This window comes from Tarenaya hassleriana, unplaced genomic scaffold (assembly GCF_000463585.1).
Source record: "Tarenaya hassleriana unplaced genomic scaffold, ASM46358v1 Cleome9, whole genome shotgun sequence".
NCBI lineage: Eukaryota > Viridiplantae > Streptophyta > Magnoliopsida > Brassicales > Cleomaceae > Tarenaya > Tarenaya hassleriana.
The window spans coordinates 3,491,941-3,510,601 of record NW_010971389.1 but is presented as its reverse complement, the minus strand read 5'-3'; the positions used below and the strand labels follow the sequence as shown (position 1 = coordinate 3,510,601).

Here is an 18,661-nt window from a genome sequence, read left to right as displayed (position 1 = left end):
TAAAATCGAAAATGCCACGTGGCGAAAGAAAAGCTTCTTGCTAAGCACCTCTGATCTTGGAGGCCTCCCTCCTATAACTTCCCTCGACACAAGACCAAGATCACATCGGTAAAAAAAGACAAAAAAAAATACAATAATACAAGAACACGACAGTTAAGTATTATCTTTTTTTTTACAAGAACGAAAGAAAAAAAGAATATTATTGTCTGCTTTATCCGGCGAGAAATAATGGGGAAGAGAGTGGCGGCGGCGGCGATGGTCGTGGTGCTGATGCTGACGTGGCAGGAGGCATGCAGGGGATACACGGCGGAGGAGAGAGTGAGGATAGAGGCGGAGCGTGCGAGAGACGCGGCGGAGACGGCGAAACAAAGGGCGGCGGAGACTTTCGAAGAAGCAAAGGACAAATCTTCGTCATGGGCTGATTGGGTCTCCGACAGAATCTCCACGTCAGTTTTATGCTCTTACTCTCTCTTTAGTTTCTTCTAATTACTTAACCTCCTTCCTCGTTTTCATATAAACGCACATTTATCCATTCTTGATGGGATTTGTAATACATCCACAGACGAAACAAGGCGAAACATAACATTTTAGAGGTTATTATAATTCATTAATTATTTTATTTGTTTCCCATTTCGCCGGTCGAGTAGAGGATTTGGAAACAAGAAAGAGGAAGCAAGAGAAGCGAGCGAAAGCGTCAAGAACATGGCGTATGACAAAGCAGAATCGGCAAAGAACTATGCCTACGACAAGGCTGGTGATGCCAAAGACTTCATCTATGACGAAGCAGAATACGCATACGACAAGGCCAGCAGCCATGCAGGAACCGCCTACGATAAGGCCGACGAAGTGAAAGCCTTTGCTTACGACAAGGCAGAAGACGCGAAGGACTTCGCGTACGGGAAGGCGGATGACGTGATCAGGATGGCGACGGACAAAGGCGAGGAGGCTAAAGACAGAGCGTATGAAGCATACGAAGGAGCCAAGGAAGGGTCGAAGGCCGCTAAAGATATGGCGGCGGAGAAAGCATACGGTGCGAGAGAAAGCATGGGGGAGGCGATGGAGTACGGCAGAGAAAAAGCGAGGGATGCATACGATTCCGCCTCTAACCATGCTTACAACGCCATGGAAGGGTCGGAGAGAGCTTTTGAAGACGCCATGGATAAGGTCGGGGAGAAGTATGGTGAAGCCAAGGAGAGGATGACCCAGAAGGCTAAAGACGCTTACGAGAGGGCTTCTCATGCCGCAGGCGAGTTCGGAACCGAGCTCTGAAATCATAACTACGTAATATTACATTTACTTTACTCTTACTCCCGCGTGTAGTAGGTCTTTTTTTTTATTGATTTCGTTGGAAACACGAAAGAAAGGTTAAGATTTAAATAAATTCTAACGTTCTAATGAGTTTCCAACGACTGGATTTGCAAACAAGAAAGAACCCTATAATCTTAGAGATATGTATTGCATGCATATATATGTGTATATGTATACGATCATGATCAAAGGAAAGGGAAGACATCATGAAAAGAAAGGGAGAATAAAGGATTTGAAGACGCAGAAGACTTTGGCTAAAATCAAAGCTTTGTATACGAAGTTGAATCGACGCCGTTTGAAGTGAAGGTTTTTCTTTCTGTGATCTATTGATTTGACTAATTAAGTTGATCGGCGACGTGTTGGTGACGTCAGAGACACCGTCTCCGATGTCATCGACGAAGGTGTAATCCTTCGCCGCCGCCGGCGAGTAATAGCTGCATGGAACTTTTTTAGATATAAAAACTAAAGACCGTCTAAAAATGGTAAAACAAGGGTTTTAATAAAAATCTTTAACTGGGCTGTAATGGGCCGAACATGATTTTTTTTAGTAACTGCAAGATCTGCAAACATCATTAATTGGGCCATAATGGGCCGAACATGATTTTGTATTTTTTTTTTTTTTAAATTTCGGTAGACGAAAGCATACGCGCACATCGTAATCGTAGCGTTCATCAAACGACGACCACTTGGGAGGAGTGGAAGCAAGCAATAACCACCGCCGGCGAAGGTCCAGATGATATTTTTCACCGAATGTCGTTGGGTTTGAATATTGTGTCTTTCGGTTCGAATGTCAAGAACCGATCTCTCACAATGTGTAATATGAATCAAAATGACATCACAAGAAGCACAAATGCAGATTCACAAGCATTTCTTATTGATAAACAAACGGTTCTAAGCTGAAAAAAGCAACCACCAAAGAGGAGGAGGAGGAGGAGGAAGAAGAGATGATCGCTTCACTTCACTTAGACTTCTTCCCTTGTTTCTTCTTGATGACTTCATCAATGTACATTATACCTTTGCCCTTGTAGACTTCAGGAGGCTTGCAACTCCGAACAGTGGCCGCAAACTGGTGAACCCTGTGCTTGTCGATGCCGGTGCAGCACACCACGTTGTTCTTGAAACAGAAAACCCTTACGGCCGGAGGGACTGCCAGTTCTACTTCGTGGCTATATCCCAGTTTCAGGTACAAGAGCCGCCCTGCCCCCTCGGCTCTCGCTTTGTATCCAACCCCGACAATCTTCAAGAACCGAAAGAACTTTGCTTCCATTTCCCTTCCCCTTCCAAATGAGTCTTGCTCATTCACAAGAAACTATCCTGCCTAGATGCAATCTCTTAGTTTGTATGAATCTTAACCAAGCGTTCCACTGAATCATGCAGGGTGATTAGACTTATGCAACAGACAGGAATGGCAGAATAATGATAAGGGTGATGGCATATAATGGACCGTCAACATACAATTTCTTTCTATTATGTCTAGTGTGAAAATGCTGACGAACTCGCATATATGACATGAACCATTGGCGACTAGTCTATGCACATGACAACTTATCAATGGCAATTTCAATTTCACTTTGCCATTTTGCATCATCAATTCAGAAGACAACGAGGTTAACATATACCACTGATAAAACTTGATCCCGGATTCTATTGAAAAACAAATTGCCGCTACCTCGAGAGACCGGATTATCTCCTAACACTAAGACCTCCAAATGTGATCAAATCATTGATACCCTTCATTTCACTTAGAGCAGTAGTACCTTATGTAGGGCACAAAGCCATAGAAAACCCTAGAGAGAATGAATGGTTAGTGACTGGACCAGTTTATCATCTTATTCGACCCTAAGCCTAAAGCCTCTACTAGTAACCAAACCTCGTAATCCTATACTCCAAGAAAACACAGACTCGATCCCATTCAACTACGAAGCTCAGATCACTGAAAATGCCAAAACCGAACAAAAAGTGTCCGAATTGACATGAACCCAACTCATATACCCAATATATATATACCCAAATATACATATATATATATATAGAGAGAGAGAGAGAGAGAGATTCGAACCTGTCTAATAACCCTGGATGTGCGCTCGGCGGCGACGAAAACAACTTAATGTTGCTCTTCGTTTGATTTGCCGTGCTTGCATTCCTCGTCCCTTTGAATGATAATGCAGACAAACTCAAAGTGCGTGACGTTTTTCACGGAATCGAACGACACAATGTTTTCTCAGAAAATCTTCCGAATCCACCACTCACTTATTGGACGGACATAACAGGCTTAATCCCATAAGCGGCCCATATCTGCCTGACGAATTGGAAGATGATCACGAGCGCCGTCTACTCCATCGTTCCGAACGGAGATTTCATTGCATTTTCCAGCTACAATAACAATTGAGCTCAGCCGAAGAGGCACATAACTGTTTTGAGCCCTGTAATTACTACACAAGGATAGATGAGACCGCCATCGTTACATCGCCGCATGTCTCGAGAACTCTTCATGATCATTTTCACTTACTGAACAAGAATTTATAAATATAAAAGTGATCGTATCATCCATAATGTTAAAGACGAGAGTAGGGAGGGAAATGAGAAAAATCTGGGTGGAATCGAACCACCAACCTCTCAATCTCCCCAAAAAGGAAGACGAGCGCTCTTGCCATTCTTGAGCTTCTCAGATCTAACACGCCACAAAGTTCACCCCAGATGGCAGCCACACATATATAATCGTGATTATCCCTACGGATGTTCCATTCCACTTGTTCATTTCAAAGGGTTTAGACCAATTTACCAAACGTCTTTCAGAAACCCTCAAACCAAAAATCTGTCTCAACTTGACTAGATGTCATCCATTTCATTGATCGGCGGCTTTGATTCACCAAGCTCTCCGCACGACCACAACAAATGATTCAATGAAGAACGATACATCCTCAGCCTGCAAGAAGACATCGTCCCCACAAAAAGTCTAACAAATGTTAGTTACAATTTCGAAGTCTGGAAAAAAACAACAGCAGCTTTATGAATCACTCGTAGTGAAACCCTTAGCCGTTGCAGAAAAGATTGTTTGCTCCGCCCTCTTGATCACTTCTTCACTTCAAAGACGGTGGGCGCTCCCAAAATCTCCCCTTTAATCCTCCTGAGTACTGGCCTCAAGAACCATGGACGAACTTGTTGCATGGTTCGAAAAATATTACATCTACAATCCCTTTCACTGATCTCAAAGAACTTTAAAACATGTTTATAATACACAATCTCCATCAACCATCCCAGAACATGTATTAATCACAGTTCAATACAACCAAACCAATGCTATAAACGAACACACTACTTATTTCAGGAGATTGCTTAGTAAACAGCACAGTAACGAATGCAACACATAGATGGGTTCGAAATACGGTCAATTATATTAGCTGTGCCCTTCGCTTGCTAATTAAAAAAAAAATCCCTGTCAATCATATTAGCTGAAACAGCTCAAGATGATAATATTGGAACACCGACCATTGGATATCTGCCAATTGACGATTTCAAATCAGTAAATGGTGGGTATTATGACGGTAAGAACTTTATGTCTTATAGCTCGAGATAACAATATGGATACTCTACCCGACACATACGATATGCATACTTGGTCCGATGTGTTTAGATTTAATAACCAATTCCCTTGCATGATTCGAATATTCAATTGTATCTTCTTGCAAAAGATAGTAAACCTAGATTCAGTAGTCAATATCTAAGTTAACAATTCAGATAAGGTCATGTTGAGGAATAACACTCTGCATATTAACCAAAACTAGGCCGTTTGCATGGATTTTTTGTTGGGCTCTGAATTAGAATCAAAGTACATAACGAATACCTGTGTTGACGTACGTTGTTGGGCAAGATTTGGTAAGATACGGTTCCAGATCTTCTGACCATTGATCTAAGTTAAGATTGGCCTTGTTTCAGAGATATTCAGTGATATGACGGCATTGTTGCGGAGCAGATGAAACCTCCACAGATCACACGGCAAAACAATAGTAGAAAATGGGAGAGAGCGAGAGGGAAAGATGGAGCGAGAGACGCGCGCGCGCACACACACGAGAGGGGAGAACCCGGGCAAACCCCGTGCGATCTCCCCTCGAACCGAAAACAAAATTTTATTAAGGATCGGGTGACCTGCCATGCAAGCGCACCTGTCATGGCAAAGGTCGGATGACAAAGATGTACTCAGGACTCCAGCTCCTCGCCAAAAGCCATGGCTATATCGTCCCAACATCTTATACATCCTTCTATACCTAAAACACAAGCACATATCCACCACTTTCTCCGGATGCCGAACCTCCCGCTTCAGATACGCACCGACCGTATCTATCAATCTCTCAATCTCAGCTAACGGAAGAAGATCCAAAGATCTCACGAGAGCCTGCGATGAATCATTTTAAAAGTCAAGATTAGATAGAGAACTCACAAACACAGATCCGTGGCCTCGGATCTGGAAAAGCAAACACGAAACGAAAACAGCGTTTCAAAGGAAAACAATACGGAACCATATAGATAGAGCCAGATCTGCAATAGGAGATGAAACAGATCCTGCGGATCGACAGCTCGACGAACACGATCCGTCTTCAAGCCATGGATCCCATCAACCGACGCAAATTAGATCCCTCCGGATATGACAGATCGATGCATAGATTGGAGCCGGCCTACAAGCTCAGACACCGAAAACCCATAGATCGACGCCATTAGCAGAGAGAGAGATACAGAGAACGATGACCAATCAATGGAAGGAAGAAAAAGTTATGTGAAAGTTCACGATAGACCAAGGCCTCGTTCTTATCGTAATGGTTGTGAGAAATGGACGGACTAGATTTAACCAGAAAGTATCAACGGTTGGTACATCGCCACGTTGATAATACGTGCCTTTTGTGTGTTGAATTGATGAGGCGGTTGTTTGGGGGGACAAAAAAAAAGAAAAAGAAACGGCGGTTTAGGGAATGGACGGCTCAAATGAGTTGTAGGTTTATCAGAGTTTATTTGATGAGCAACGACTTTTTCACCTGCTGGGAAATTCGACCCTTAAGAAAGGCCCAACAATGACTGGAAGACCAATATTGGCCCATTGGTCCATTAAATAAACGGGCTTTAGAAGGAGGCCCAATACTACATCCCCACCGATAGGAGCTCCATGCTCAGCAAGAGAGGAGTTTACTAATCGAATAAGATATACTGATATAGCTGTATCAAACTGAAGTCGACATAAAAAAGAATGGTTATGATTTTGATTTTATTTAAAACTGAATCGAAACAAATAAATAAAAAAATAATAAATAAACAGTTTCTTTTTAAAAAAAAAATAAGTTTTCATCACTAATCATCGTCGTCGTCATCGTCATCGTCCCCGCTAGAACCGTCGTCGTCGTCGTCGTCATCATCATCATCGTCATCCCTCTTTCTCTTGAAAAGAGACGAGGAAGACGGAGGGCATGTAACCTGGTCTGCATAGTTCTTGCTATCTTCCATGTCTTCGTCATCCTCTTCATCATCTGCAATCAGATTCTCGGCAACTACAAAATCCCAGTACCATTTTGCGAGGTCTCCTCCATTCTGCAATTCCATAAAATTACGAAAGATTGATTCCGATTTGGGGGTTTATTAATCTCTCATGGCTCGACCAGTTTATACAATGGCATCATCCATATGGAAATTTAATCAGCAAGAATAGAACTCCTCAGACCAAGAACCGTGAAACAAGATTAAGACATTTTAACTAAATAGAGATCTTATTCTTACCTCCTCTTTAGAATCTTCCACTCCTTGTTCTTCCTCGGTTTCACCATCCCCATCGTCATCTTCCTCTTGCTCATGACCATCGCTCTCTCCCTCTGTGCTGGTCAGCAACTCATTGCTCTCTACCACACTAAAATCTCCCTCGTCTATCTTATGTTTCTTAAAGTGAGAGGAGGAAGACGGAGGGCATATAACCTGGACTGCATCGTCCTTGCTATCTTCGATGTCTTCGTCATCATCATCATCATCATCCTTCGTTCTCTTAAAGCGGGAGGAGGAAGACGGAGGGCATATAACCTGAACTGCATCGTTCTTGCTATCGTCGATGTCTTCGTCATCCTCTTCATCATCTGCAATCAGATTCTCGGCAACTACAAAATCCCAGTACCGATTTACGAGGTCTTCTCTATCCTGCCAATTCCATGGAATTATGAAAGATTGATTCCGATTTGGGGGGTTTATTAATCTCTCATGGCTCGACCAGTTGATACAATGGAAATTTAATCAGCGAGGACAGAACTCATCAGGACAAGAACCGTGAAACAAGATTAAGACATTTTAACTAAATAGAGATCTTATTCTTACCTCCTCTGTAGAATCTTCCACCCCTTGTTCTTCCTCGGTTTCACCATCCCCATCATCATCTTCCCCTTGCTCATAACCATCGCTCTCTCCATCCATCCTATCTAAATACTTCAAGGATTTAATCAACCCAAAAACCCTAGATCGATAATCCTTCACCCGCGTCACAAGGCACCCATATAGATCAAGCGAGTCAAGTTTTAACTGAGCTAAAGGCATCAAATCCTCTAAATACTGTATTCTATTGTAGGAAAGATCGAGGTCACGGAGCGAATCCAACCCAGCTTGGACAAGGAAATTAAGTCCACCGGCAATCCTATTGTCAGACAGAACAAGCGTCTGGAGATTCCCGAGTCGCGGGAACTGCTCAAGCGAAGAAACGCCAATTCTAGCTATAGAGAGGTGCTCAAGGTTACGGAACCGCTCAAGGAGGTCCGACGGCGGGAAACGCCCCTGCGAGCACTTGACGACGCCGTCGAGAGTTAGGGTTCGGATAGCCAGAGGATCCGATTGTCCGTCCAACGCCGTCTCAACGGCTCTCTTCCAGACCTTATCCATCGGATACAGAGAAACTCCGACTGAAGCACTCTGCTGTCTCTCTCCGATCGATTAAAGCGAGGATTATGCCAGGTGATGGGAGAGTAAACGAGGAGCTACGAACGAACTCACGCCACCAACGAAACCAGAGAGATCCTTCTTCGCCTGTATCACCAACCAGCCTGGAAACCCCAGAGAGTCCCGAACGTACTGAACTCCCCTTTTATAAACCTCTCTTCCTAGACGACGGGTGCGATAAAAACTCCGGGGCAGAGAAGATTAAATCGAATCGAGGCCGCTGGTTTTCAGGGACGAGGATGAATGACGTGGAAGAAATGAACGGCAGAGATCTACACATGCACATGGAAAAGACGAAAATAGCCTTGTTACTGATCGGCTTCGAATCCGACGGATCGATTGATAAAGATTTTCAGTGGACCCTCTATAAAAATATGCCAATGGGCCCAACTTCTTCTACTGGGCTTATATACATTCAAAATATTGACACGTAAATTTCGGACAAACTTATTTCTCGGTCCGATATTTCATCTGTCACCTGTTCCCGTCTCATGGATTCTGGAAATCGGCCTCAGACACATCACCTCGTTCATGTTTGTGTCATCCTCCATTACTCTCAACTCAAACCGTTTGCTTTGCCTTCTTTAGTGCCACCACCAGACATGGCAGTCTTCTCTATACTAGCCTGTAATAAATGTCAGGAAACCGATTAAAAATTACGGGTATCGCCTTTTTCTACGAGCTTCTCGTCCTGTTTTGTTACCTTGATAGAGTTATTCTCTGTCTTAAGCTTCTCACATTCCTCGGAGAGCCTTTGAAGCTCTTCTCTCAGGCCATGGTTCTCATTGGCCAGGCTCTCCACTCTCTGTTGAAGCTGTTCACACTCCGCCTGTTACGTGGTTGGTGATATGGTAATTTGCTCAGTCTTGTGGAAGGTAACATTAGAGAAACATACTGACGTACACAGAGAGGAGGATAATAATATATACCTGCTTTCGTAATCTTGATTTCCTCGCAGATTCGCGGTTAGATTGCTTCCGTTTCTGTCTCTTTAGTTCCCGTTCATCCTACAAGTACAGCTCGGGTTTTTAGATCAGGAAGGAAGTACGTGCTATTTTCCTTGATAAGCTACTTTCTTGAGTGTAACAGAAAGAGGAAGATTCATACTATCCATTGCTCGGGTGCAGGAACATTGGCACCGGGAGTATTTGGTCTCATCTTTGCAGCTCCTCCAGCACCAGAAGACCATAACTCCATCCCCATATTCAGGTTAGTTGCTGGGGCTACCGGCTTCATGGGCAATGAACCTTGGACTGCACCAGTAGTTTTATTCTGAGAACTGGCTGCTAAGAAAACTAGATCGGTCATGAAAAAATGTGTAATAAAAGTTAGATGCTGGAAACCACATGTGGTTTCAGAGTGAGAAAGCCTTACCGTCAGCCAGCATCTGTTCAAAGCTTCCCTTTCTACTGGAACCTTGCTCCTATAGCAACATGAAATCCAACCATCAATTTGGTATGTGGTTTATGCATTGAAGCCCCAAATCACCTTTACAAGAGACCGGTACCTGTTTGTTGAGGTTCTCATTGTTTCCCTCAGATGAGCCCTCTGTTGCACTATCATCACTGAAAGAAAAATTTCATAATAGAGAAAGAACTAAACGAGCAAGTTGAAATCAACAAACATATGGAACAGAAGACTTGTAATCTGATTATCTGAAGCACCTTTGGGAGACATCATCATTGTCTGAACCAGAAGCCACCTTCTCACTTCCTTCACCCTTTCCTCTTGTGTTCCCCTTTGTTTTCTTGGCAGAAGCTTGATCCTTCGCACTCTCTGCGTTGGCTGGAGCTGAGTTAAGAGCCTACAACATCACAACACAACCCAAAACCAAAATTTCTATGCTCATCACATATGTATATATACATATATCACCCATGTAATTGAGCAAAATGAATTTGGAACTGTAACTTAGATCATGCTGCGGGATTACAATTACCATCGGCATAGTAGGATGTGCATACCCTCCCCCGGGAGGATATAAAGCTGGGTAAGGAACCGGAGTCCCATAAGGCGACATCATATGATGCTGAAATTACAGACAACAGAAGAACGAAGTAACTAAATATGGACTAACCCACAAATGCAAGGAAAAAGCTCTAAAATGGTAAACCTTAGGAATATGACAAGAATAATCAATATTTCATCATTTCAAAGGGAATGAGAACTACCTGGGCACCCCACATGTAGGGGTATGGAGATGCGACTGGCGATGGGAAAAAAGGAGCCGGAGTACCTCCAGCACCATAGTAAGCCTAAATGGTGACCGATACAATTAGCTGTTAGTAATCACATTCTATGTTCTGACCATAATCTTGTGTTTTTTGACTAGGAAAGCAATTCGAGGATTGCAGCAAAATGTGACAGAAGTTCTAACATCTATGAGTAGCATTAACCTGCATTGAGCTTGACCAGTCTGGATATGGCGTGGAAGGTAGTTCCTGCGCAAACAAAGTAGATGGATAAAAACTAAAGTCATAAACATAGTATAGAAGAAGCATGGAGATTTGCAAAAATGAATCCACGAACACGCATTGGTACACCAACCTGAGTTGAAGATGCTGGTTTCGAAGGCTTAGAAGGCGTGCTTTCCTCGACTGTGCCCATTGTTTACGAGATCGTTTTACTCACGCTAAAGAAAGGCAAACACAGAAGTGAATAGAGGATCTTTGATATAAGTGAAAGCATTAAAACCACAACGAAGTCGCATTCACCCATCCAACGGAAACCGAAAACTCAGTAAAGACAACATGTACTGAAACATCAGAGAGAGCCACGACAATACCCAGAAAGGAACAAGAACAAAACCCGGTACGAAAACAATAGCCATAAGATACACTGATAGAGGGAGTGAAGAGAAGTAATTTCACATGACATAAAACAGAACAAAATCAAGCACCTTAATTTTTCCTGTCATTTATGGTAAATTATGGACTGTTGATCCACGCAAGCATATGATAATATTAGCATCGCATAAAATGAAGACGAACTTTCGTTCCACAGTCATTAGCCATTTCGAAACCGAGATTCCAGAATCGATATTATAAAAAGATAGATTCGACACTCACAAGCATCTTCATAATCCACAAGTTAGATTCCGAATCTTCAGCGAAATTCCCACAATGGAATAATAGTCAAAAGTTAAACTAAACTAACCGTAAAATCTCTGTAAAAGCAGAAACTGCAGTGACCAAACATGAACACATCCACACAAGTAAACGAATTTCAAGTTTAACCCATATCTCCGAACCAACCCTCTACTTGAAAAGTCGCTATCTATCTAAAAACATGCGATCCTCACATCGATTATACATGTGTATATGTGCCCTGCGTGTGAATGCGCGTATCGAGAGAAGAGAAATAAAAAAGGTAAAAGAGCATGGAGACAGACCAGCTCCCATGACATGAGGTGGAAGTCCAGCTAGGATGCGAACTAAGTAACAGATAGACAAAAGATCCGAGACACGTCCCCCTCCACTTCGACAAATCGGACAGCCCGGAAATTCCGTCGGAGATCCCAAAAAACCAGAACCAGAAACGTCCCGTGGACCTTCTCCGACCGGAATCCTTACAGGTTCCAACAGATCCTGTCGGAAATCAAGGGGGGAAACAGATGATAAAAAGGAGGATGAGATTCCGCGATCTGGTGTGGCGAGATCCGATAGGAGAAACGCAGAGAGATGAAAATTTTGGGGATTTAGGGTTTGGAAGATACGTGTGGGAGAGACACCACGTGTACAAGTATTACTGGATAAGGTTTTGATGACTCAGCATTTGGTGTGACTCATCCGTCTTACAAACATTGTTATGTTTAATCATAGATTCATAACGATAATCATAATAATCCATCTTATTAATGTGCATATATATTGATATTATTAAGTGTTACTAAAACTGTGGATAAAGTGGCAAATAAACGAACATTAATGGATTGAAGGATAATGTAAGTTTATAATAATTGGGCAGAAAAAAAGCCCGCTGGTCTCATGGATCTTGCTATTAAACAGATAACGGGTTCATCTAAATGGGCCTTCAAAGTTTAGTGGGCCGATTTCTGGGCTCTCCATCTAGAAAGGCCACTGACACGTAAAGTAGGGTTTTTTTTCTTCTAAATATTATATATATATATATATATATACAGGTCCGTTACTTTTTCTAAATGTTGCATTTGCATAGCATCAGTCGCGGATCTAGAGAGAGATATTATCGGGGCAAAATTATTTTATTATAAATATCTTTAATTTTACGGGGACATTTTTATAGTTTTAATTAAATTTTTATATAATTTATATAGAAAATTAAAAAAAAAATTATTGATTGGGGGCATGTGCCCCGCATACTTCAACGTAGATCCGCCATAAATTTAGTTGCCAATTTTTTAAAGAAAAAAAACGAAGGAAGCTTGTCCAAAGTTAGGCCACGAGACGGTGAATCTTGCAATATTCCTTAGTGGTTCAAAGGATAAGGCAGAACACTATCTTGTTCATTTCCGGTAAATATAGATGAGATTTACCTTTCACTAGAAAAGCCCACCATCTTTTCTGATTATGATTCATCGGAATCTAAATATAATCGAAAAAAATATATGATCTTTCGCTTGTCTCATGCACGTGTTTGTTTCTTTCTCTCGTTAAGGTAACGAACGAATATATATATATATACTGCGTTTACTTTTGTGTGGTGGTGATGACGGATATGCTTCAAGTCCAATTGCCAAAATTACATCCATTGAGCTCCTTTATCGAGTACATTAATTACCGCACCATCATTTCTTTTGATTTGGTTTTATTGTATATCTTTGGATTAAAAAACATGTAAATAGGTTAAGTTTATAGGAAGATATTATTCTTAGAATATTATTATTAATATTGTTATGATTTACTCTAGATATTATGTCTAGAATATTCTATTATATTTTGCTATATATTATGATGTATTCTTCTCATTATCTATAATAGAAAAACATTTTCCTATTAAAGTTTTCCTATTAGACTATAATTCTACGTGTATATACATCTCGATATTATGACATAAACCCTCAAAGATTAATTTACAAATATTGTCATGGTACGAGATGATGGTTTTATGGTAAATCTTTACTTGTAACAAAATGTAAATCAAGATAACATTTTCACTAATATCTATTGAATTATATGAAAGAAATAGATATAAAAAAAATACTGCCATATAACTTTCTAATTGTATTGAATCAGAATAAGACCAACGAATACAAACGAAAGAGAAGGGCGAAGAGCAAACCAAAGAAACGTAAAGAGAGGATATATATACTCTCCCGTACGTACTACGCATATTAATTATATCAAAGTTTTTCATGCACTTGAAAAATGTTGTTTTCATTCGTTTAATTTAGGGGAAATTTTATATAAAGACACAAATGTTTTAAAATATATTTTGTAATATTTTTAACAAATTGATGTATTTTTATGGATTTTCTTTTTAATTTTATGAATGCGGCGGCTCTAGAGGCTAGAGCTATGGAATCCAATCCCTTTTCTTTATCTTCGACAAAAGTAATATACGATGAAGCCAATGGGTTTAAATCAAACCATAGATAAGCCTTGTCCTTTTAGCAGTCGAATGCATGGAGCTGTGTATTCTTTAATGAAATTTTTTTTTTACCAAAATAAGTTCCATTTTATCCAAACTTTTTTTTTTCTTTCAAAATTGGCAAATTAATTCTTATCCTTCAAGTTTGAAATCTCTAAAACGATTTGTTCCACCTTACCATTCTATTTTTGGCACAAGCGTGGATGCTTTAGTCGGCCCTTTATTTTCTATTATAACCCTAACTTACAAATGATGCCAATAAGATTGTTCAACCTCAAAAAGAAATATATATATATATACATATACACACACCCGTGTATGTGTGTACGTGTGTGTGTGAATATTTGTACTGTTGTACAATACAGATCTAGAATCTCATGTTTCTTAAATTTGGCTTCAGACATGACAATTAATGCGTCGTAGGCGAACCTCTGTACACGTGGCATTTCGTATACGGTTCGTCCAAATACATATAGGTATATAATACGTATGTAAATACTTCAATAGTTTGCTTGCCAGCGAATGTTTCTATTCATTAATACATTTCCGGACTAATTTGGATGCCAAAGAAAGCGGCTAATCGACAAGAAGTCTACTAAAGGAAGAGACAAGACATTACTCCATTAGCTAGCCATTGCTATTGCATGGGACCATCGCATATTTACATCTACAATTGCAGATACTGTCGAATATTATATATATATATATAACACTAAAATAATTATTTAACAATTCCCTAATTTAATTATAACAACAATATCATAATAATGGGGCATCAATTAGCTAGTAATATTACATATACATGGTCATCCATTCCATGCCGTCGATGTAACCATTTTGCGGAGAGTAGATCAAATCGTTGTAAGTGTTGTCCATTTCAAAATCCCCGAGAAATGGCGTGTCGTTGGCTTCCACCGACACCGACGATGTGGTCGGACTGTTGCTTGAAACTCCTTCGACTCGCTCTGCCAGCCGTTGGATCTCCCTCTCGGCCTCAGACAGCTGCTCTTTCAGCTGAAGCACCTGCATGCAATTAGTTAATTAATTAATTGTGGTTATTAATTGTAACAAGTTATATTTAATTAAGAAACAAACCATGGGATAAAAATTGAATAATTTTCGCATTTTCATCTCATTCTTGAATATCCGTGATTACCCGATTACAATTCAAACTAACCCTGATCTAAATCCTAGGATCAAATATTTTGTTTTGTCGAATCTAAACTCGTCCCATCTTTACATAAATACTCGTAGATAAGATCGGATATTTTTAGTAAATGGGCCTAAAGGCCCAAGGCAAAATCGCCAAATCAGGTAAGAGAGTAGGGGAAACGTGTCGTGATTGGAACACGCAAAGTACTTTGTGTTGTGTAATGAGGTGGCATTTTCATGTTCATTATCATATTTTTTTCCCCAATACCTGTCTTTATTTTTTTATGTTCCTTTTTGGTAAAGTTTTTTTTTTTTTTATGTCTTTCGTAAGGCTTCCCTTCATTCACCGGTTTTCTTCGAGCCCTTTGCTCGTGTTCGAATGACCTTGGAGATTATTATAATTTTGGAAGTGATTAGTTATAATAAGAACAGGATATCAAATGTATCAAAATTATAATTTCAGGCTCTGAAAATTCACTCTCTACCTACTTATAACATTTCATATGTCTCCCCTACATATATAGAAAAAAAAACAAAATTTGAGAAACAAAAAGAAAAACGAAACGCATGAAAACTTTGTGTGAGAGAGAGAGAGAGGGAGAACATGTGGGTACCTCGGATTCAAGACGACATTTGCCGACGACAGCGCTTTCATGGAGGTTCTTGAGCCTGTTGAACTCTTCTTCGAGCTTCTTGTTCTTCCAACGAGCTCGACGGTTCTGAAACCAGACAGCGACTTGACGAGGGTCGAGCCCTAACTCCAGCGCCAATCTGTCTTTCCTATCCGACTCGAGCTTGTGTTCGCTCCCAAAGCTCATCTCGAGCACGCTCACTTGCTCCGTACTTAACTTCCTCTTCCTCATCATCCCTTCGCTCGCTTTGTTCTTCCTCCTCCTCCTCCTCGGCTTTGCTTCTCCTGCTTACATCAATATTTAACAAGGAAACAATAAAAACAAACACCCATTCATGCATGAACCTACACAGTTGAGTGTGTATATATATATATATATATATCACTGAGAGTGTATGTGTATATGTGTGACTATATTTCTTTCTTTGAGTGTGAAGAAGTCTATAAATTTAAGTTATAGTTCTTGGGAAACAAATAAACAATAGATCACTGTGTATATATTTGTGTGAAAAGCTTAATGAAAACTCGATCTTCAAGAACTTTATAGCAAAATTAGATGTGTCTTGAATTGGAAAAACCTTGTTGTGGAACAATCTGGGTGAAGGCACCAGAGTACATCTGAGACACGAGCGTCATATGATCATCCATCTCTCTCTCTCTCTAATGGTTTTTCTTTCTGTCTCACTTTTGCTGTAATGTGAGAAGATGTGTTGGGGGACGAGGATGACTTCTTATATATACATACATATATATATATATATATGTGTGTGTGTGTGTGTGTGTGTGTGGAGGAAGTAGAACATTTTTGTGTTTCTTGATGTTATGATGTCCTTTTCCCAATGTGGGCTTCCCCTCCTACGTAAATTTCATGAATGCCACCGGACATAATTATAGTCCAAGTCATGTTGTGGGGAACCAAAGGGGGGGGATATATATGAAAATAATACATAACTCCATCAAACCCATGTATATAGTGTACATGTAATGTCTTACACACATACACACACACGGAGATGTATATATACGTATGTGTGTGTGTGTATATAATGATTAATTGTTGCAAAAGAAAATAACAATAATAATTTCATGTGACTGGATTCATCGGAACAATGAATATAGAGCCGTCTCTATATATCCCATCTTATGGATAAGTGTTGGTAACAACCGCAGGAGAAAATATCCCAAAATAAAAGGGGGACTTGTACCCATCTCCCTTTCATTTCAATGAATAGTTCAAAGTCGCTTTTGGTTCTAAAGTTAGTTCCTTACATACACACACTAACACAACACACGCGCGTAGACACGTACGGTACATGTGATTAATGACATATAATATACATGAATTATACGACGGTCCAATATGAATGTATTATTATTCAATCGAGTGGTCTGTAATATAATGTTTCAATGGAGACTATGTAGGGGAGGGGATTATTAGGGCTTCCCCATTAGACAATTAATAAATATATGCATGATCGTTTAGTATACGAAATAAATAAACAGGGATTATTTACGGTGCATGCAGCAAATTAACATGGAGAAACTTTTAAAAAAATCCAGCTTTTATGAAATTACGTCAAAAGATACAGGCGTGTGAAAAGCTGAAGTCATCAAACACGTGAAGAGACAAAATGGGAAAAAATATTAACCTTAGGGTAAACGGGTTAATATTGTACGAGTTTAATTATATTATACGGTTTTCAAGTTCCAAGAAAATCATATAATATTGCGAAAAGTACAAGGGACTGTTTGGCATATGAGATTGCGCTGTCCAATGACCGGCCTCAATGTCTCCATCGGCCAATCAAGCAAGTACCCATTTCATCATCTCCTTCGACGAATAGAATTCGCCTTCGTGGCTCGAGATCAACGGTACGTTACTTGTTTCTGTTTGGTTGCCGAGAAAAAGGAGACTTGACGAAAGCAAAGGGAGGATGGTACGAAGGGATCTTTGGGGTTTCGGGAAGAGAAAACGATAGAAAATCTAAGGTGGTTGGTTGGAGAGAGATTCTAGGCGCATAGAGTTTGTCGTCGTCGTTGACGTACACTATTCATCTTCGGACCATGTTATTAAATTGATTAATCATGGGTTTAATTAATTGATTAATTAATCAGGTTTAGAAAAAGCATGTTCTAGATGTTAATTGATTAAATTGATTAATTAATTGCTTGTAGATATGGATTCTCAAGATCTGAACCCTAAACTGGGAAAGGATGTGTTCGATTGTCTCACTCGAACGGATAATGTTTTGGCTAAAAGTTTCTATTTATAGAAGAGGAGTTTTTATTTTGAATGAAGAAATCATTTAATTTTATAGATGTATCCAGTAGAATTTCATGTGACATATAAACCATTCTAAATGTACATGATGATGATGATGTCATTACTAATTATTATTATTATTATTGTTGTTGTATACAAACATTTATCTTTTTTATAACGGAGAACCTTAGTTGTTATTCTTTAGACGCAATCTAAGTCATCATAATCAAGATCTTCCAAAATTTCGCATAATGGTGTTATCGTATGATTTCATCCTCCATTGAATATTTTAACCAAAGCTCTTGAAGAATACTACAATGGACCGTTCCAATAAGCACTGAACCCATCAATTTCACAGATCACTCGACATCGGAATCTAAATATAATCGAAAAAAATATATGATCTTTCGCTTGTCTCATGCACGTGTTTGTTTCTTTCTCTCGTTAAGGTAACGAACGAAAAACGCGGGAACAAGGGAACATTATAGGAGACCGACAACAGAAGAAGGAAGAGGATGTGATTGGGCGACGTGGCGCACGTAGAACAAAATAAAATATGTATATATGTGTATGTATGTAATCACGAAGCCAACGTTACAATGGGTGGTGATATTATTCGAGGAATTGAGTGGAAATGGAAGCCAACTCCGATAGCTAGCTCTTTTGTCGGTCCTTCTTATTACAAAATGTCGGCTTTAGGGCAGAGATTTATGTGCACTGACACGTTCATCCAATCCCACTCTCACATCTGCACCCCCTCTTCTCCTATCACTCACTCATCATCT

General features: G+C 40.0%; 5 protein-coding genes across 14 annotated transcripts; 1 reads left to right on the top strand and 4 right to left on the bottom strand.

Moving 5' to 3' along the window:
• The first annotated feature begins 89 nt into the window (after positions 1–89).
• LOC104804230 (embryonic protein DC-8-like) lies at positions 90–1,681 on the top strand. Its single transcript, XM_010528454.2, has 2 exons — positions 90–446; positions 648–1,681. Exons 1-2 carry the CDS (start codon positions 229–231, stop codon positions 1,267–1,269), a joined length of 840 nt encoding a protein of 279 aa, XP_010526756.1. The 5' UTR covers positions 90–228; the 3' UTR covers positions 1,270–1,681.
• A 413-nt stretch (positions 1,682–2,094) lies between these two features.
• Positions 2,095–6,206, bottom strand: LOC109116250 (60S ribosomal protein L6, mitochondrial-like). Of its 6 annotated transcripts, none has more exons than XM_019201378.1 (3): positions 5,826–6,206; positions 3,368–5,701; positions 2,095–2,626 (listed from the first exon to the last, which is right to left on the bottom strand). In XM_019201378.1, exon 3 carries the CDS (start codon positions 2,573–2,575, stop codon positions 2,267–2,269), a length of 309 nt encoding a protein of 102 aa, XP_019056923.1. In that variant the 5' UTR covers positions 2,576–2,626; positions 3,368–5,701; positions 5,826–6,206; the 3' UTR covers positions 2,095–2,266. The 6 variants fall into 6 exon arrangements, 3 of the variants coding, with proteins under 3 accessions (XP_019056923.1, XP_019056922.1, XP_019056924.1); XM_019201377.1 differs by having other exon boundaries at positions 2,095–2,622; XM_019201379.1 differs by having other exon boundaries at positions 2,095–2,617.
• A 439-nt stretch (positions 6,207–6,645) lies between these two features.
• LOC104804229 (acidic leucine-rich nuclear phosphoprotein 32-related protein-like) lies at positions 6,646–8,260 on the bottom strand. The gene is made up of 3 exons (XM_010528451.2): positions 7,651–8,260; positions 7,069–7,476; positions 6,646–6,882 (listed from the first exon to the last, which is right to left on the bottom strand). Exons 1-3 carry the CDS (start codon positions 8,203–8,205, stop codon positions 6,646–6,648), a joined length of 1,200 nt encoding a protein of 399 aa, XP_010526753.1. The 5' UTR covers positions 8,206–8,260.
• Positions 8,261–8,440: 180 nt separating this feature from the next.
• On the bottom strand, positions 8,441–11,968 carry LOC104804228 (G-box-binding factor 1-like). Of its 5 annotated transcripts, XR_770320.1 has the most exons (13): positions 11,654–11,967; positions 10,810–10,894; positions 10,659–10,703; positions 10,434–10,517; positions 10,202–10,291; positions 9,927–10,066; positions 9,770–9,827; positions 9,637–9,685; positions 9,370–9,548; positions 9,192–9,269; positions 8,966–9,091; positions 8,741–8,887; positions 8,441–8,534 (listed from the first exon to the last, which is right to left on the bottom strand). XR_770320.1 is itself a non-coding variant. In XM_010528449.2 (12 exons), exons 2-12 carry the CDS (start codon positions 10,867–10,869, stop codon positions 8,819–8,821), a joined length of 969 nt encoding a protein of 322 aa, XP_010526751.1. In that variant the 5' UTR covers positions 10,870–10,894; positions 11,654–11,968; the 3' UTR covers positions 8,552–8,818. The 5 variants fall into 5 exon arrangements, 4 of the variants coding, with proteins under 4 accessions (XP_010526751.1, XP_010526749.1, XP_010526750.1 ...); XM_010528449.2 differs by lacking the exon at positions 8,441–8,534 and having other exon boundaries at positions 8,552–8,887; positions 9,770–9,818; positions 11,654–11,968; XM_010528447.1 differs by lacking the exon at positions 8,441–8,534 and having other exon boundaries at positions 8,552–8,887.
• Positions 11,969–14,415: 2,447 nt separating this feature from the next.
• LOC104804227 (homeobox-leucine zipper protein ATHB-40-like) lies at positions 14,416–16,317 on the bottom strand. Its single transcript, XM_010528446.2, has 3 exons — positions 16,192–16,317; positions 15,597–15,898; positions 14,416–14,853 (listed from the first exon to the last, which is right to left on the bottom strand). Exons 1-3 carry the CDS (start codon positions 16,259–16,261, stop codon positions 14,623–14,625), a joined length of 603 nt encoding a protein of 200 aa, XP_010526748.1. The 5' UTR covers positions 16,262–16,317; the 3' UTR covers positions 14,416–14,622.
• Between the last annotated feature and the right edge of the window lie 2,344 nt (positions 16,318–18,661).

Coding starts and splice junctions, on each gene's coding strand:
- LOC104804230 (XM_010528454.2), top strand. CDS start 229: ATGGGGAAGAGAGTGGCGGCGGCGGCGATGGTCGTGGTGCTGATGCTG. Junction 447..647: donor GTCTCCGACAGAATCTCCAC/GTCAGTTTTATG, acceptor CCGGTCGAGTAG/AGGATTTGGAAACAAGAAAG.
- LOC104804228 (XM_010528447.1), bottom strand. CDS start 10,869: ATGGGCACAGTCGAGGAAAGCACGCCTTCTAAGCCTTCGAAACCAGCA. Junction 9,828..9,926: donor AATGATGATGTCTCCCAAAG/GTGCTTCAGATA, acceptor TTTTTCTTTCAG/TGATGATAGTGCAACAGAGG. Junction 9,270..9,369: donor CTGCACCCGAGCAATGGATA/GTATGAATCTTC, acceptor CTGTACTTGTAG/GATGAACGGGAACTAAAGAG.
- LOC104804229 (XM_010528451.2), bottom strand. CDS start 8,205: ATGGATAAGGTCTGGAAGAGAGCCGTTGAGACGGCGTTGGACGGACAA. Junction 7,477..7,650: donor TGGAAGATTCTACAGAGGAG/GTAAGAATAAGA, acceptor TGGAATTGGCAG/GATAGAGAAGACCTCGTAAA. Junction 6,883..7,068: donor TGGAAGATTCTAAAGAGGAG/GTAAGAATAAGA, acceptor ATGGAATTGCAG/AATGGAGGAGACCTCGCAAA.
- LOC109116250 (XM_019201378.1), bottom strand. CDS start 2,575: ATGGAAGCAAAGTTCTTTCGGTTCTTGAAGATTGTCGGGGTTGGATAC.
- LOC104804227 (XM_010528446.2), bottom strand. CDS start 16,261: ATGGATGATCATATGACGCTCGTGTCTCAGATGTACTCTGGTGCCTTC. Junction 15,899..16,191: donor CCAGATTGTTCCACAACAAG/GTTTTTCCAATT, acceptor TGATGTAAGCAG/GAGAAGCAAAGCCGAGGAGG. Junction 14,854..15,596: donor AATGTCGTCTTGAATCCGAG/GTACCCACATGT, acceptor AATTGCATGCAG/GTGCTTCAGCTGAAAGAGCA.